We start from the raw sequence: 19,240 nt of genomic DNA, 5'->3' as shown, positions 1-19,240 counted from the left end.
ATTCTGAATTATTGTGCGCATTAATTCAATTAAAGAGAGCAATAATTGAATTGATGATATCTTCAAATAATTGAAGATATCTTCAATTATTTGAGTTTATGTTAATTTGGCGCTCCATAGAGCTAGGTGCTCTCCACGATTTCTTGCGTGATTTCAAGTTGAAAATGGAGCAATTTAATCTGATTAAAATACAGATCTCTCAAACAGCACACGCTTTCTGCGCTATTTAAGAAATCTGTATTTTAATCAGATTGAAAATATAGAGATTCGTCCCTTCTTCCTCAGAATGTATAGAAAAAAAGTTAGATCCGCTCCCAGGGACAATATATTTATCTTTCTCTGCCAAAAGAGATAATTTTGATTCATAGACTTATGTTGCATATTCCAAAAAATGACAGAAGTGACACAGTTTGTCTCCTTAAGAAGCTATCGTGGTAGTTTAGGGTAATATTTTGCAATATATGAGATACAGCTACCTAACCTTGACCTATTTTAACAGCCCTTGCGCAGTACGCTTAACCAGGCTGAAGAGAAACACGGTGACGGAAGTCATTTAGTAGACAATTTTAACGGTACTGATCGCTGATCGGTTACTGGTAGGTAAGATAATCATAACTTGATACCCTTTTATGATTTTGGTCGAATGACATAAAACTTTTCCATTCAATTTTGCTGTAATTCATACCACAGATTGAGTTGTGCCCACATGATCGGCCGACATGATGCTTTCGAAGTGTCATAATGAGATGACTTGTTTTTGTCAGATACACACTTTTAAGACCATTATAATTGAATGTTTTTGTGTTAATTTGATAAATTAGTTGATGATGAAAAATTGTACTGTCATGTGTAGGCCTGTAACTATTACACGTGGGGAGGATTCAGGAAAAAATGAGGCCACGTGTTTACTGGCGGCGTGAACCATGTTTTGTCGACATAAGCACATGGTCCCACCAGGCTTTTTGAGATCTGTAATGGAGTGTTTAGGTAAACATCCAGTGGAACAGCGTTTATATTTATGTGCTTATTGATATATTTTGATTTGAACCAAGCACACCTGAACGACTGACAGGTAATGAGTTGTACTAAAATTTATGAGTTTGTTTATAATTTTTCTTGTGACCCTCGAACCTCGTTTTGATGTTCTTCTTTAGGCACATACATGTATGTTGAAATATATTAGGCCTAATTCATAATTCATCAGCGTAAAATAGTGTAATAATTTAACGACATTATTGTGATTGATTGAGTATATTCGAACGAGTACAATAAATACAATGACGAGTTCGGAAGATGTTACCGTTGTGTGATGCTGCGCATGCGTAGTAAAATGACAGGTGCACCCCCCTTCCCCATCATGCAAACTGATTTGATCTCGGTACAATATTTATTTTTTTTCTCCATTTTACATTTTCTTGATATATCTAATTTGGAATGAAAATAAATTACTTCAATAACACCGAGCTCAATCTGTCATGTTTCCAAAGAAAGATATTCATTAAAATGAGGGAAGTCTGCATCACAATTTATGATCTCTCAATAGGGCCTTAATCACTGTATATTTTTAGAATATAAAACTACTTACAATTTTATCCTTTACCATGATTACTTACTCTCTACAACATTATACAAACATGGATTATCCAAGAGGTTGTTTCCTTTTTATTAAACAAAAATCGAATTGTTTTAATTGAGTGAAGGTGCTATGTTTCAACTTATATATTTTAATGTTGCAATAGATTTACTAGGTGGAGACAGTTTTTATCTTTGTAAGAGGAGAAAGAAATGAACACCAACTCCAAGTCCTGTTTCTGGAGTCCGAGTCTTGTATTTAAAATGATGTAATACTGTACATAATATGAACCCCGAAATATACAATAAGTGATGGCAATATTTCATAATAAATCGATGACAGTCATATAAACAATCAATAGATAAGTGTAAAATATGCAATTTATACACATTAATATAGAAACGAATATTACCTGTGTAAGAGTTATCTCCCTTACATGAATGAACTGGTACATATCATAGCATTATTAGCTCACCTGATCTGAAAGCTCAAGTGAGCTTTTCTGATCTCCTGTTGTCTGTCGTCTGTCTGTAAACTGTTTACATTTTCGACTTCTTCTCCAGAACCACTGGGCCAATTTCAACCAAACTTGGCCAAAAGCATCCCTGGGTGAAGGGCTTTCAAGATTGTTCAAATGTCCTTTTCAAAGGGGAGATAATCACAAAAATACAAAAATAGGGTGGGGTCATTTAAAAGTCTTCTTCTCAAGAACCACTGGGCCAGAAGAGCTGAAATTTACATGAAAGCTTCCTGACATAGTGCAGATTCAAGTTTGTTAAAATCATGGCCCCCAGGGGTATGATAGGGCCACAATAGGGGATCAAAATTTTACATACAAATATATAGGGAAAATCTTTTAATATCTTCTCAAGAACCACTGAGCCAGAAAAGCTGAGATTTACATGAAAGCTTCCTGACATAGTGCAGATTTAAGTTTGTTGAAATCATGGTCCCCGGGGGTAGGATGGGGCCACAAGGGAGGATCAAAGTTTTGCATACAAATATATAGGGAAAATCTTTAAAAATCTTCTTCTCAAGAACCACTGAGCCAGAAAAGCTGATATTTACATGAAAGCTTTCTGAAATAGTGCAGATTTAATTTTGTTAAAATCATGGTCCCCGGGGGTAGGGAGGGGCTACAAGGGGGGATCAAAAAATCTTGTTCTTAAGAACCAATGAGCCAGAAGAGCTGAGATTTGCATGAAAGCATTCTGACACAGTTCTGATTCAGGTTTGTTCAAATGGTGTCCCCCGGGGTTAGGTTGGGGTCACAATAGGGGATGAAAGTTTTACATATATATATATATAGGAAAAATCTTTAAAAATCTTCTTCTCAAGAACCACTGAGCCAGAAAAGCTGATATTTACATGAAAGCTTTCTGACATAGGGCAGATTTAAGTTTGTTAAAATCATGGCCCCCGGGGGTAGGATGGGCCAGAAGGGGGGATCAAAAAATCTTCTTAAGAACCAATGAGCCAGAAGAGCTTAAATTTACATGAAAGCTTTCTGACACAGTGCTGATTCAGGTTTGTTCAAATCATGTCCCCCGGGGTTAGGTTGGGGTCACAATAGGGGATGAAAGTTTTACATACAAATATATATAGGGAAAATCTTTAAAAATCTTCTCAAGAATCATTGGGTCAAAGAAGTTGACATTTACATGAAAGCTTTCTGACATAGTGCAGATTCAAGTTTGTAAAAATCATGGCTTCCAGGGGTAGGTTGGGGCCACAATAGGGACTAAGGTTTTACATGCAAATATATATGGAAAGTCTTCAGATATGGGCCAAGGTGATTCGTCACTTAGGTGAGCGTTGTGGCCCATGGGCCTCTTGTTTGATATCGTATGGAATTTACAGTATAATATGTAATAATGAATAACAATATGATAAACATACTTTATAATACACAACACAAGGTACCTGATAATGGATCAGGGTCCAGTCTGACCAAAATGGTCGGTGTTACACTCGCACAAATGTAGTAGGGGTAAATTCCTGTTAATTAATAGTACATTTCAGTCTATGCGAAAGACATCGGACCGTCGGACCTGACCGATGTGCAGTGCCTCAGGTCCGATGCATCATTTTTTACACCGGACCAGAATGTCCGATGTCTCAATGTCCGGTTTTGAGCTTTACTATCTTGATGCGGAGTTTGTTATAAGTAAAAAAAAAATAGCACACATCCAAATACGTAAATGAATTGATTAAAACGCATGGACTGTCTAAAGTATTATACGGGAGGGATTCCTGGTATAGTATTACTAGTATAATAAATAAGATTCCCTTGGTTTTGCATTTTCATGTGTTTCACTTTTTTACATTAGGTTTTTCGGTCTGACAAAATTTGGTTCGGTCCGGTGTGTTCATTGATTACACTGGACCGAATGTCCTGTGTGGTCCAAAAACTTTCGCATACACTGACATTTATATACCACAAGTACTATAGAATTCATTGTACAAAATTTACTATATAATATACAACTTTGATTTATAATATACTCTCTCACTTATCACTTTTACTATTGTGAGGGAAATCCTCATTGAAATGCAGACAATTATAGAAATTACGTTAATTTTATGAGATAGGAATATTAAAATGAATAGATAATGGTAAAAGAAACTTATGGTAGATTGTCGTGCAGTCTCAAGTCTTTGAATGTCAAGAAAATACCAATTGTCTATCAGAAATGGCTGACGCACGTAGTACATGTACCTTCTATGTCTTTTTTTTTTTTTAAATCTCTTTTTTCACACCTCATTACCTGCAATTTAACACGGACACCCAGGAAAATTCTTGACCAATCAACGGGCAGAATTAAATGCAGAACTGACCAAAACTATTTCTAATTTTTTGAATAGATAAAAACAAGTTGAAATGTATTCATATTGGTTTATTTTAATTTCCCAAATTTTTCGGCTGAAATAAAAGCATATTAAAAATCCAATACTACCACATATTAACACAATGTTTATATATTTTAGCTCTCGTCTCTGACACATTTATTCAAAAGATGAAAAACAGGTCAATAATATATTTTTAAAACACATTGAATAAAATAAATCCTCATTTGGACTTCGATGCAAAAACTAATTAGATAGGCATAAAGAGCATAACCGAAAATGGTTTACACTAATAGTGTAAACTAAAAAACCCAAGGTTGTTCACCAGAAAGCTATCCTACATTAAGATTTAAAGAAAACGATGCAAAATATTTTTACTTCACCATGTAACGTAAATCTTCAGTGTGTAACGTAAATCATAGAAAATACATGACGTCACAATCAAATGACGTCGCAGCAGTGTGGGACAGAAAAATCTCACATGGGTAAAGTCAATCTCACTGATATTGTGAGAACTGCGTTTCTTGAAACTCTGTAGATGTATTTCGTTTGTATCTTTTCATTTACTGTTTATGTATTTTCAGGTATGGAGCCCTCTGACCCAGACAAGAAGGAGGTCAGACGGCCAATGAATGCATTTCTTATTTTCTGTAAGCGGCATCGGTCAATGGTTCGAGAGAAAAATCCCAACCTTGACAATCGAAATGTTACCCGTATCCTTGGAGATTTATGGGCAAATCTAAAGGAGGAAGAAAAAACACAGTACACTGATTTAGCCAAGCAGGTAAGGAGTGCATATACTGAATTCAGAAATCATGTTTTGTCCCCTTCATCATATTTATTTTGATTAGAATTATGCTATGCTATGTTTTTCACATTGAGCCTTACATAAAGTTAATGGTTTTGTACTTTTGGTTCATTACAATGACAGATCTATGTTTATGATGAAATTTTTACAGTAGATTGTATGTTAGAACTTCACAAAATATGTCCTCTAAGCCATTTCATCAGATTTTCAATCAGAATAGGTAAAAATGAAAGATATTTATCAGAATTTTGGATAGCACAACCTGCCATATAATTTTTGATTATTAAGGAATAAATCTCTGTATTATGGAGGTTTGAATACTGCTTACTGTGTTACATTGATATCATGACATTCCTAATGAAACAGGTGTTTAAAGAAAACATGTAATTTAACACTGTAGTATAAGGATGCCTTTATGAAAGCTAATCCGGACTACAAGTGGCACAACCCAGAGAAGGGCATGCAACCAGCTGGGCTTTTGGCGAGATCTCCAATCAAAGGCATGGGGCAAGACAACTTTGACTTTTCAAGAGCTGAACAAACCATTACTCCTGGGAAATTAGCAGGTAAAATTAGTATTTACAGAACATTTTGTAGAAGATTTATATCCAAGAGGAACTTTGATAAAGACAATTAAAAGACAGTTTGTTCACTACTGGTTCTGGCTTGATGTCTGTATAAATGTTAAAAGAAGTTAAAGTGGCTCACTACACCCTGAAATAGTTTCTAAATCAGTATGAATTGATTTAATCATAAAAGTTATGATATATAATAAGTATATATGCCAAAAAGGCAGAAAATATGCATATTTGGATAAAAACATGATTTTTAAAAAAATTCTTTCAACACATATGAACAAAAGACTCTTGTGGATTTGAACTCGAGATCTGCGGTTCACCAGCCCAATGTTTTTACCACTGAGCTATGATGACTGAAAAACAAATCGATCGCAGGGCCTGAAGCTAACTTTTTATGTCACCAGTCCAGCCGGACTGATGGGGTATAATTTCAACCAGTCCGCAGAAAAATTTACCAGTCCAACAGAATTTTCCAGAAATAATTAAACATATTTTGTTAATGTTATTAAAATAAAATTTAACTCAATATGCCTCACACAATATTGTAACACTTGAATTTGGGATTTATATTTAAGAATCAGATTCGTCTGATATGATCTACAGATCGAAGCATGCCAAATGTGTGTATAAAATTTCATAAGTATATTTTCCAAAATGTTGCTTTAGAAAATTAACCAGTCCCATCAGACTGACTAAAACAAATGTCAGTCAGTCCGCCAGACTTTTAACCAGTCACAGACTGACGGGCATATGTTAATTTCGAGCCCTGGATCGATACAAATAATTTTACAAAACATTTAAATCGCCATCTTGTGACATGTCAGAAAGAGTATAAGCTAGTGTAGTGAGCTACCTTAAATGTGCAGTGAGAAAAGTATATGCGGTTGCCATCTTTTCAATCTGAAATTATTGAGAGCTGTTTTAAGTTGAGCTTTTAATTTCTAGATCCTTCTGATATGGGGGGTTTGAGTCTCCTGTTCATGGCAGGTCAACAGAATCCACCAAAAGCAGCAGCCACCAACCCAGCTGTGCATTTGTCAAGAGAAAAGGTGAGATGGCATGTACAGTATAGTGTGGATCATTTCGTGGTAAAAAATTGATTGAAAATACTTACATTATGGTTGTAGTTCACTGTTCAGTTTCATTTGTTAGAACTAAAATTTCCATTTGTATTCATTTGTTTTCATTTATTGTTTTGCTGTTTTGGGAGGGATTTTACAGCATGTTTGTGGCTTTTTGAAAAGTCTAATATTAATATATATATGAAGTCTTGATAATAAGGAAAATAAGATTTTAGGAAGAAATTAGTGCTTACCAAAACCTCCATTATGGTATCCTTACATAACAAGCTTTCCTTTCTAGATGACTTATCTGGAATCTGGTAGGAATTCGTCACATGAGAGTCAAAATGGGAGTGGCCGAGATGAAGGTTGCAGCCCGGAGAAAGAGGACAAAAATACTGTTTTGGCGTGTGGGAAAATGGTAATGGACTCCATCATAGATCAGCTTTACTACTCAAAGTTGGATGCTTCAGCTGATCAGGATGGAGCACAGCCAAGAAAAGGACCATTTACAACATTAACAGAGAAGCAGAAGGAAAGGTCACTCTTGCATGATCTCTCTGTGTCAAGGGATGAACTGGAGAGAAAATTGCTCCTTGGTGAACGGATGAATCGTGGATCAGGGATGGATGTTACTGAAAGTGCTTTTGTTAATCCAATGAAGTCTACCATGCCTGTTGAATCAGATATGAACAGGAGCCAAATGTTGCAATGGTCTGGATATAAAAGAAAGAGGTGTTACTCTGAAGGTTTTAAGGATACACCAGAAATGAACACTCTTCAACCTTTTGTGAACCCTTTTTACAAAAAGGGAGACTCGAGTTGTGATCTTGTGGATGAAGATGGGGAAAGTGATCTTCAGCCTGTAAGAAAATCTAAACGTCGGAACAGAGGGCAGCGCTATCAGGAGCTGATTAATGAAGGAATCATACAACCCTCCAAAGACAGACAAGGCATCAGTAAATCCCCAGAGGAAGCCATTAAAGAAGAGCAGATGACAGTTCAGAGAGAGAGGTACATGTAATTAGAATGATAGGTTTACTCAAAGCAACAGTAAAGACTAATGTTTTTTCTGTCCCACCCAAGAACTGTGAAAGTGCAAGAGATAGGACTTGATATTTAGCATGTGTATTCCTAGTGTGAATGTCAATTGATATATTATACTTTTCAGTGTGTTAAGAGAAGATGACCAAGTGGACCTGAATCCAAGAGACCACCTACGATTTGATGTACTGTCTGTTTATCCTCGACAAATTAGGAAGAGAACCCAGTCTGAGTCCGAGAAAGTTCGACTAGAAGACAGCAGCCGATATAAAACAGGGTAGGTATTGAAAAATAAGTGAGAAAAAGGATTTTAGAGGTAAAAAATTGTGACTCATGTCATATTCTATTAACAGTGTATTTAGTTGAAGATGACATTGAAAATGTTCACCCTCAGAAAACCATTGTCAGTTGAGGTGCCGCAGAGGTTAACAATGGTTTTCGAGGGGTACAGAAATTTTTTTTTGAGATAGTAGTAAAGATGTAGCCAAAATTTTTAACATGGTGAAATTAATTCAAATTAACAAGTTCAAAATGTTACTTTCTTATAGTAACATGTTATATAGTATCGATGTACTGCCAGGCTGCCGATTTTGTTCGTTTTTCTTAAATTATTGATCACTTTCATGCAATGTGTTGCTGTAACACACTTCAGAAATGTGTCTATTTCAAACATTCAAACAATCTATGAAAACCTGTAAATACATCGATTTGACACATGTAAATATCATTTGTTGTCAAGTAATGTTTCCTGTTGCTAGATACAATCCCTCTGGAGGGTGTGGTTTTTACTCCCACAGGGAAACATTTTTTTTGAAACATATCCCAGCCAATTAGATTGGAGTATTTTATATGAAACTTCAAAGTATAAAAATAATGGTTATATTTGGCTGTTGAGTTGATATTGAGTGTTTGAATATATGTTGGTATTATGATTTCGATAGGGATTTTGACCTTGAAGCCCACATAGCAACACTTCCTGCCTGTTCTTTGGAGAAGGTAACAAAACCAAAGAAGACAGCTCCGAAACTAAGAACTGCTTCAGAGAGCCGCACCTTCTCTACCAGCAGTGACAGCAGCTCTGGTAAGTCAGGGTTTACACTACATTCTCTGTCAGTTGTACAAGTCAGGGTTTACATAGCTGCAATAATGTAGCCCTCTCCGATTTTTTTTTTTGGGAGATGGCTACAACTCCTTATGATTTCTGTAATGGTGCAAATGCGGGAGTGATTCACTCACGCAACATTTTTTATCATTCTAAACATTTGCTGACTTTCTTTACGTAAATAAAATGATATTTTATGTTTCTTAGTCAATATTATACTTTTATTGCATGATAGTGAGGGAGATATGAAGATTTATTCACCCAAGAAAAATCATATTCCCCTCGGGCGTTGCCCTCGGGGAATACAATTTTTCTTGGATGAATAAATCTTCATATCTTCCGAACATTCATGCAATAAATTGTTTATTATACCGAAACAAAGCAAGACTCAAAAGTGCATTTGAAATTGGAGTCCGCTCATCTATACACTGGATGTAGCTGAGATCGTCCTAACGGTAACACCGCGCCGTCAACATATTACGATAGAAGGTACAAACAACGAAATAGTGATATGATAACCAGTTTTTGTATTTCCATTCTCCTTGAATGCTAATTTACTTGCTTGTTTTTGTATCAACCAAAACCACACGATTCAACTGGGTATCAGAGACCCGCATATTTTGTGCCTTACGAACTATGAAAGTAGAATGACTCTGACTTATTGTGACGTCACAATACACACACTTCGTCTACCTTGACATTAAATTTATGGAAAATGCACGAGGCTGTCCAAGGGGTAAATATGATAGGGAGATATGATGTTTGAGAGGGAGGTATGAAGTTTTGTCATCCCTGGCATGTGACCGTCTAGATCAATCAGATTACGCGTTGCATAGAATTCTCATACTGAGGTATAATAAATAAATTTATAACCTGCAACTTACGATTTGTGAGGCTCTATTCAACCGTTTTCAACAATTTCATGATATTCCAATATGCCAGTTTCGAGATACGAACTCTTCTGTATAGGAGGTGCATTTAGTGGAACTTTGAATGCCTAAGTGGGACAGAGTGGATATACAGCCAACTAGGAAAACGATGAAATGTATTAAAAGCAGCTTCTCTTTAAATATGTAAATGTGGGAAATACTAAATTCTATCGAAAGAAATGTTTTACCGAAGTGGAAACATACAAACAATGTCATATTTGCAAGATATATCTTGGATATGGTACATATGACCAGTGAAATAACGTGATAGGATAAGAATTCTATGTATTTAATTATTCCCTAAATACTTATCACTTACTTAGTTTGTGTATCAGTTGAATTTGGGTTATCAAACAGCGTATGAGAAACTTACTGAGTACATTCACTTACGCTGTGATGAATATCTGTCCCACTCCCGGGTGTAAACAAATTCTTTCGCGCCTTACTATGTATGAGAGTTCTCCGAAGGGAAATAACTCGGACGTATCTCGAAACCGGCGTATTTCTCGATTCATATTTGTGCGCCATGTTTGATGTATCGAAGTTTCAACTTCTGATTGTCAAGTTATTTGCATTATATGCCATATAAGGTAGAGTTTACATCAATGGAAAAGTATGGAGGAAAAAGCTATTTCGTCAGTATTAAAAAGGTTCTTTCTGCAACCATATGATTTTCCTTTCTTTGTCAGAGTGGCTCGAGTAACTACATTTTCGTGCAGATTGTCAATGTTTAGGTTTTTCAGTAGATCCACCTACGAGATCTCGCGATAACAAGCATGGCAGAGGAAATGAAGAATTTTGCATGATGTTTAATGAAAAACACCTTTATTAGACTTGCCCAAGCACAAAGTTGGTACTCCTTTTGGTGTAAACAACATTTGGGACTAATACATGGAGCTTATGATAGGTTATTCATAAAATTATTTTGCACCATTACGGAGATCCTATGGAATAGTAGCCCTATCCCGAAAACGTCAGAATAAAAAAGATTGGATAGGGCTACATTATTGCAGCTAGGGTTTACACTACATTCCCCGTCAGTTGTACAAGTCGGGGTTTACACTACATTGCCCGTCAGTTGTACAAGTCAGGGTTTACACTACATTCCCCGTCAGTTGTACAAGTCAGGGTTTACACTACATTCCCCGTCAGTTGTACAAGTCAGGGTTTACACTACATTCCCCGTCAGTTGTACAAGTCAGGGTTTACACTACATTCCCCGTCAGTTGTACAAGTCAGAGTTTACACTACATTCCCCGTCAGTTGTACAAGTCAGGGTTTACACTACATTCCCCGTCAGTTGTACAAGTCAGAGTTTACACTACATTCCCCGTCAGTTGTACAAGTCAGAGTGTTATGACAAGTTAGACCTCCTTTAGCAGCAGTACTAGTAAGTCAGGGTCTTATAACAACTGCAGTGTTTACAGTATCTGCCGTTCCATCCTTTTATTTGACTTTAGACCAAATGTTCTGTCCGAAAAAGGTATTACACACCTACATGTATATACTGCATTAAATCACAGAAAATCCTCATTTCATAAGAATTAAGGACAATGAACCAAATTCCTTTCTTTAAGAGAGATTTCACTGAAGCTTTCATAGAGTAACCTTGATAAAACAGTTGTAAGTTTACAAGATTTTACAGAAGTTTATTAAACGTGGAGGAATTTATCTACTGTTTACTATTGAATGTAGCAGAAATTGTCCATGGAGGGTGATTTGACTCAAAATCTGGATATGCTCTTCAGTAGGGATTTCAATTTAACAATATCAACCATTATGTATTGAAATCAAAGGGAAAAAATAGCATGTCTCTGACTAAAATATTTGCAGGCTTATTTTACAATATGATGTATTAAGAATTGTATAAGAATTGTTTGTATATTGTAGATGCATTAGTTATTAGTTGCAGGATATTTATGCTATTAAATAAAAAGTTAAATTTATTTGAATGTGGCAGCAAGTTGCCACATTATGTGTATGACCTAGTAAAAGCTTTCTTCTAATAATTTGAAATTTTTTTTCTAGCCACGGAAGTAAAACTAACCATACCTCCTCACTTGAAAGTGAAGGCAGAGGACATTCCGTCAGAGCCAGTTGTAGGCAGTAGAAAGAGGAAGGCTAGGAAGCACTCCATCACACATCTCATGCCAGTTAATAAAGGTAGCTACACCCGGGAGCAACTCTATTGCTTGTTTGTCAGTTAATAATGGTAGCTACACCCAGGAGCAACTCTATTGCTTGTTTGTCAGTTAATAATGGTAGCTACACCCGGGAGCAACTCTATTGCTTGTTTGTCAGTTAATAATGGTAGCTACACCCAGGAGCAACTCTATTGCTTGTTTGTCAGTTAATAATGGTAGCTACACCCGGGAGCAACTCTATTGCTTGGTTGTCTTGGAAATGTTTCATTGATGACATAGTAACTAGTTTTTTTTCTGGCTAGACAGAATTCTTAAAAGTGGTGTATTTTCTTTTGCACATATTTTTTTTTTTTATTAATGTGTCATTGGACAATACCTATATATTGTCCAACCAATAACTAGAGAACCATTTACATCATACACGACAGTCATCAAACTTTGCAGGCAGATTTGTCACAACCTATACATGACCCCAAATGAAGGTCAAAGGTCACTAGACACTCTACTATGCATACAATAATTGTTGTCCAACCTTTAACCATAGAACCATTTGAAAATCGTCAATCTGGTCAGGATTAGTGTACACAACTTTTTGGTTTTCATGTCCATAGTTGTACATATTTTCTAGTCATAGATTTCAGTTTGGGTGAGGGAGCATACTAATGTTTAATAAACATTTTTATTCACCCATCTTTAGACAGGATGTATTATGGTATTGCAGTACATCCTTCTGTTGGAGATGATTGGGAAAGGATATTTCTTTGACAGAATGTTGATTTTGGCTGTAGGTTCCAAATTACTATTAAATAACAATTTCGAATGGTAAATTGAAGCCCTAATATATTCATATTGTACATTTACTATCCAGGGATGGAGGAAAGAATAAGAAGAATCTATTGTATTGATTACAAAATTTTTAAAAATAGATTTGATTCTTGGAACTATCTCCTCTTACTTCCAAAAGACCTCAGAATTGTGTTTTCTAAATACAGAACAGCTAATCACCATTTATCAATCAAAACTGGATGATGCCTTTATATACTAGACAGAAATCACAGAATATGTACACTGCCCACCATTAATATGTATACACTCACCAAAATAATAATGATGCACATAAAAATAATGGGTTACATAATAGATACAGATCTTTTGATGCAATATACATGTAGATGATATTAGGCTTTTAACTCTGTATATCCTTATCTTTTATTAAAATACTTGATTTTCTTAATTTTTCTTTTCCTGTTCCTTTTTCTGTTATGTTATTAATATCATACTTATGATGTGTGTGTATATATAATTTATATATACATGTATATATAAAATTATATACACAAATTTTATACCCCCTATTAAAAAACAAACAAAACATTCATGCTGGACAGTACACATGGTATGATCGTATCATTAACTGTGAAATACAGATGCTGTGAAATATTTGTTTTATACAGTATAAGATCAATTTTTTGTAGGGGATGGATGTGTTAAAAATTCCACCACTACAAATGAAGAAAACTCTAGAGTAGATATGAAAGAAACCAAGGATGTCAAGTTCGGGGAAGAAACAGACTTTACTAGAATTAAGAAAGGAAGTGATAGGTTAGACAGTGAAAATAACAACAATTCCTCAGACAGGAAGTCGCAGAGCCAGAGAAATGAAGACAGCAAGGGGGGTATCAATGTAGCTGAAGCTAGAATGCAGGATATTGTTGGAAAAATAACCGAGAGGAAGGAAGAGGATGCATCCAATTATCTATATGCTAGTCAGGAAAATGTGAATAAATCAGGTGGACGAGACCATTTTCAAGAGAACATTAAACTGAAAGACAATTCATCATCAAGTGATGGTCTAGCTGGGGGTGGAGGCTCAGCTTCAGCAATCAGTATGGAGGAGGATACTAGTCAAATACTTGGGAAGAGCAGGGATACTGGTGTTGATAACACTGCTGGCAGAGAAATAACCCCAAAAGGGTTGGTTAAATTGGACACCCTACATGTTGGTAATTTTTCTGACATGGACAAAATAGGAATTGTGGGTCATTCACTGGAAATTGATAGTTCTGAATCCTTTACAGAAGAGGCTAATACTGTGAGTGGGGGTCAAGTGAAGGGCAGGCAAGGAGATAATCTGAGTGAGGGTCAAGTGAAGGGCAGGCAAGGAGATAATCTGAAAGGTTCTGATCATTTAAATACAGACACAAATATGGAAACCAAGGGAATATCTCAAAATAATCGGAGTCAACCGTGTGGAAACCAGGTTGCAGAGGTTATCAGTTTTCACTTGGATGATACCAGAGGTGAAAGGTCACAGTTCACATCACAGAATAATCCTCTGCAGACTGCTGTGGTGAATTCTTAGTGGCTCATTCAGTCTTTGCAGACCAACTTATCAGTCATACCTACAGTTGTCAAGAACTATTCTGTTCATGTTGAAATGTGAAGTCTTGTTAGTTGAACCTGTTTACATGTTCAGCATATCAGGCGTGTCCAGAGAACGTTGTTCATTTCAGAAATTTTGTCTTTTTAGAATTTCTGATGCCCTGTGTGTATTTTATGTTATATGTAATCAAATTGTAAAGCAAAATTATAATGTAGTTATTTACTGAAAGTCATCAAAGCTTAAAGAAGCATTGTTCTAAAAGCTTGTTGTGTCCCATATGCAAAGTTTATAGATCTCTTGCAAAAGCAAATTCATTCAACTAGTGCTGCTATTGTTTCCATTTTAGTGCCATGTAATGAAGTGCTTTTAATATTAAGTTATTGCTATGTGTTTTCCTATTAGTCATGGGTACCTTGGTGCATTGTCAGCATATTTACCTAAGTGAGGATTTTATACACCCATTGATTGTTTGGGAAATGCTATCAACATCATTGTCTATTACGGCAACATTTTGAGAAAATAAATAATACAGCTTTTAAAGCTGGTCTATAGTTTAAAAAAGAAGGATTAACCAGACCAAAGTTTGTAGTGGAAGGTTTATGTTTTCCACAAGGAAATAAATAGAGGATAGTCAACGTTTTGTTGTTGGATAAAGAATTTGTTTCATGAGTGAGGCAGGAGTGTGAAGCACGAGTAAAAATAAAAAAATAAAAATCCTGTCTCGTGAAATAAATTCGATATCCAACAACAAAAACATTTAATTTTCTGTTTATTACATTTTCAGTGATTTTTCATAAAGCGCTTTTAGCTGTCTCTGTATTAACGCCGATAAATAGGCTAGAAATCACTTGCACAGCGCAAGGACATACCCACGAAGCGAGAAATCGCCATTTTGGTTCTTATGTACTTTATTGATCAAATTTGAAAATGCAAGGTGGAGTTTGCAACGAATCTTGATGACTGAAGATATGTGTAGGCTACAGGTACATCTTCACAGCTTGAGTTGCTCCAACAGGAAGTACCGGAATGTTTAAATCTAGGCCTGACATCACAAAAATGCGTCATGTACCAGAATAAGATATATGATTTGCAGTTTTTGCTTCTTAAAAAGCTTCAAACTACAATATAACTTACTATACCATGCGGCATTGTCGGCAATTAAATTCAACACAGTAAAACATCAGTAAATTCACAGATGTCAATCGATATGACGTGATATCATCTGGTACATCTTGCAAGACATGACGCATTTGATGCTTTGATAGGTGGATCAAGCCCCCCCCCCCCCCCCCCCAAGTAAAAGTTTAATTCAAATTAAAAAAAACATTAAAAATTAATTATAATTTATATAATGTAAAATGAAGGTTATCTTGTTTACTCGTTATTTTTACAGTATAAATAAAAGAAATAACTGAAAATATCAATTTTTATTCAATGGATAAATTTCAGTATTTCACTGTTGAAAATGTAATAAATGTGAATTACATTGTAGTTGTACTTAGATAGCATTAATATTGGCCAATCTTTCAATATATTAAGCCATTATGTTATAATTTGTTGACGACTTGTTGTGAACCGCAATCTGTGATGTGTCTCCTTGTTTATCATGTTAAAACTCAATTCATCACTTACAGTGCAGCTGCATAAAGGCCATATCTGTCGTCCATATATCATCAGGAATTCTCTTTAAAAATCAATTTGTGGCCTCTCCATACAAAACATACATCTGTAGTGAGTTTGATCTTCGCCAAGTACATGTACTTGTTAAACTTAACTCCTATTTTATAGAAATTTTGATATTATAAATTAAGTAGAGCTTTATTTGGTGATTAACATTTAATCTTGGTCACCTGCTTCATTTATCATTTATCATTATCATTTACTTGGGTTTTTTTGTACCCTGGGAAGAAATTCAATATCCATTGCTGATACATGTACGTACATGTAATGCACACTTCTAATGAATATCAAAAATCAGTTTTTGCTTTCATACATTGCATCAGCTTTTTGACTAATCAGTTTTTGCTTTCATACATTGCATCAGCTTTTTGAAATTGTTCTAATTATCTTGTGCCTGTATAATGTATGTAAATACTATAAAAATTTTGTGGAGGATGTCTAGTATGTTGGTAATGTGATGATTATAAACTACCCAATCAACAAGCAGCTACTGTGCTTTTTGTTGTTAATTTACATATAATGGATTAGTTTCATAATAAATGAAGATGGATGTGAATTGGCACATCGTTTAATGTTGCCTAGATTAGTGTCATTGATTTTTATCACTCCATTTTTCAATTTGATTTTCACTGTATCACAAGATTTAAGGATGAAAAATGTTATTCTACAGTATGTCAAATATTATTTTTACCAAAGTTAATTTCAAATTATAGGTAAATTACGATATTGAAAAAGGATGAGGCCGTATTGCAAATTAGAATTTCAAGGTTATGTGTGTGTGTGTGCATCGGGTTAGTACATGTAGCAGGGGTTAAACTTTTTTGAATTATCTGTATCTCATTTGTTAATGAGACTTTTGAAACTTTATGTATAGTTACATTTAATAAAGAATTTTAGGACACAACAGGTTGTATAAATTTTTGACATTGATATGTTTTTCAAAAACATTGACAAGTAAATTCATATACTGGGTTTCCTATGTACATGTACAACCGAGAGATCATTATTAAACTTTGTAAAATGTTTAAATAAATCTCAAATTTTTATGAGAGTTCATTTTCATTATATCCCCTATTAAAGGGGGCATGGACACAATTTGAGCTGAAAATTTTCAAATTTTATTTTTCCATTTTTATTGTTCACAATGCTTTAAGGCATAGGGTCTATCTTTTATCTCAAAAATAAAGTATTTCTAATGGTCAACCAAAATTTGAATATCAGTTGTTGAGTTATAAGTGAGATACAGCACTTGCAATTCTTTGTTGTGTAAACAAGGCTCGGGCCATGTTTTTGTTTACATTAGACTGTTTAATAGAAAATAGCGTGTTTGAAACAAAACGAGATGTGCCAAACAGTACAAAATATTTAATTGTGTTAAGAATTCACTAATAAATTGGAAAAAAATCTGCTTTAAATGAAACCTTTAATAGTTTATTTAACCTATGTAAACAAAAACGTGGCACAAACCTTGTTCACATAACAAGGACTTGTGACCTCTGTATCTCCCATGTACCTTGACTACTGACATTCAAATTTTTGCTGATCATTAGCAATACCTTAATTAAGCATTCTAAACATTTAAAAGGAATTTTTTTTTTTTAAATTTTCAGCTCAAATGTGTCCATGTCCCTTTAAGGCCCCATCACACACTCTGGGGCTACCATAGAATCTGCTCTACCTGATGATGCTTGTGTATATATATTATGTGATGACTATCGTGGCCCTACTGGTCTTGAGAAGACTTTTCCCCCATAGATTGCCATATAATGCATATACTTTAAGGCCCTATCCTACACTCTGGGGCCATGATTTGAACATGACTAATGAATATAGGGGCAAAATCTTTATTAAAAGAATCTTCTCCAGAACAGAAATGCCATGTAGTCATATTTGTATTGAAGTATCCCCATGTTTTGTGAATTTATGTTCAGTAAAGTCACAATCCCGTTGGGGGTAGGGGGTCATAATATGGGGTAAAACATGTCATGGGATTAATGAAGGTAAAGATGGTTCGCCCCATACGCGGAAGGTCAGGGTTCGAATCCCAGCATGACAGACCTAAGTCATTAAAAAAAGGTAGTGGCAGTTGATTGCCAAACACTCGGCATCAAGTGTGAATGTCACGGTCCTTGGAGATTACATAAAAATGGATGTCCAGTGGCACGCTAAATAACCCTCACTGCTCAATGGTTGTAAGCTCCAAGCATAGGCCTAAATTTGAAGCCCTTCACTGGTATTGGTGCCGTCTCCATACATATATGAGTGAAAAATTCTATCGAGGGACATTAAACAAGATACAATCAATAATAGATTGAGATAATTCAAGAGATATTTGTAGTGAATTGTCTTGATCGCATGTATTTAGGAAAACATATCGCATGGATTGAACCCCCAAGTATCCATGGACAAAGAAAGCAAGGAACCATACTTCATGTCGTGTTATAAATGCCCAGAAAGTTATAAATTTTAGATAAGATATATTTTAATTGATAAAAGTATTGCCTGGAATGTTTTGGCGTGCTGGATATTGGGAGTGAATTTTTTTATGACTCTCATGATACTACACATAGATCAATACGTCAAATCATTTCCCAGCAGTCAAGTTGAATATGTTCAAAGTTCAAGGCTATGAGGTTTGCAATGAAAGGTAATGCAATATTTCATCCATTTGCTAATTAAGTTCCATAACTCTGCATGAAATGTACATGTAGTACACCCATCTATAGCTCTTCATCAATCCATAATTACTGTATTACTAAGTGAAATACAGAAGGGAAACATTGGAAGAGCATGCAGCCCAACTAAACAAGTTGCATCCAGTTTCATGAAACCTGTCGGAGCTGGTATCACTTTGTTCAGGAATGAATGGGAAGAAATTCTAATTTTACAGTGTCCAGAATGGCTTGACCCTCATAAGAGTAGACGACTCCTATCAATTTTGAGGTCACCTGGGTTAATCCACTGACTCTGGACATAGGAAGATATTGTCTGCTCAAAATCTCGAATTATTTTGCCACTACTATCAACTAAATGATACACGTGTGAACCCTTTCAATTTTGCACCATGTTTCTAAAACATTTCTTGTTTATG

General features: G+C 35.2%; 1 protein-coding gene across 2 annotated transcripts; it reads left to right on the top strand.

Annotated features, from left to right (window-relative positions):
• Positions 1-494: 494 nt before the first annotated feature.
• LOC125681310 (uncharacterized) lies at positions 495-17,193 on the top strand. 2 transcript variants are annotated; one of them, XM_048921341.2, is made up of 9 exons: positions 495-600; positions 5,005-5,204; positions 5,629-5,794; positions 6,752-6,855; positions 7,169-7,881; positions 8,039-8,188; positions 8,853-8,992; positions 11,971-12,105; positions 13,562-17,193. In XM_048921341.2, the coding sequence occupies exons 2-9, from the start codon at positions 5,007-5,009 to the stop codon at positions 14,446-14,448; spliced, it is 2,493 nt and encodes an 830-aa protein (XP_048777298.1). In that variant the 5' UTR covers positions 495-600; positions 5,005-5,006; the 3' UTR covers positions 14,449-17,193. The 2 variants fall into 2 exon arrangements, with proteins under 2 accessions (XP_048777298.1, XP_048777297.1); XM_048921340.2 differs by lacking the exon at positions 495-600 and adding an exon at positions 733-987.
• Positions 17,194-19,240: the final 2,047 nt, after the last annotated feature.

This window comes from Ostrea edulis, chromosome 2 (assembly GCF_947568905.1).
Source record: "Ostrea edulis chromosome 2, xbOstEdul1.1, whole genome shotgun sequence".
NCBI lineage: Eukaryota > Metazoa > Mollusca > Bivalvia > Ostreida > Ostreidae > Ostrea > Ostrea edulis.
Note: the sequence above shows the minus strand (reverse complement) of the source record. Positions and strands in the feature narration are given on the sequence as shown.

Excerpts from the sequence above, each read along its gene's own strand:
- LOC125681310 (XM_048921340.2), top strand. The coding sequence starts at position 924 with ATGTTTTGTCGACATAAGCACATGGTCCCACCAGGCTTTTTGAGATCT. Across the intron at positions 988-5,004 it reads ATCTGTAATGGAGTGTTTAG|GTATGGAGCCCTCTGACCCA; the intron begins GTAAACATCCAG and ends ATGTATTTTCAG. Across the intron at positions 12,106-13,561 it reads TCTCATGCCAGTTAATAAAG|GGGATGGATGTGTTAAAAAT; the intron begins GTAGCTACACCC and ends AATTTTTTGTAG.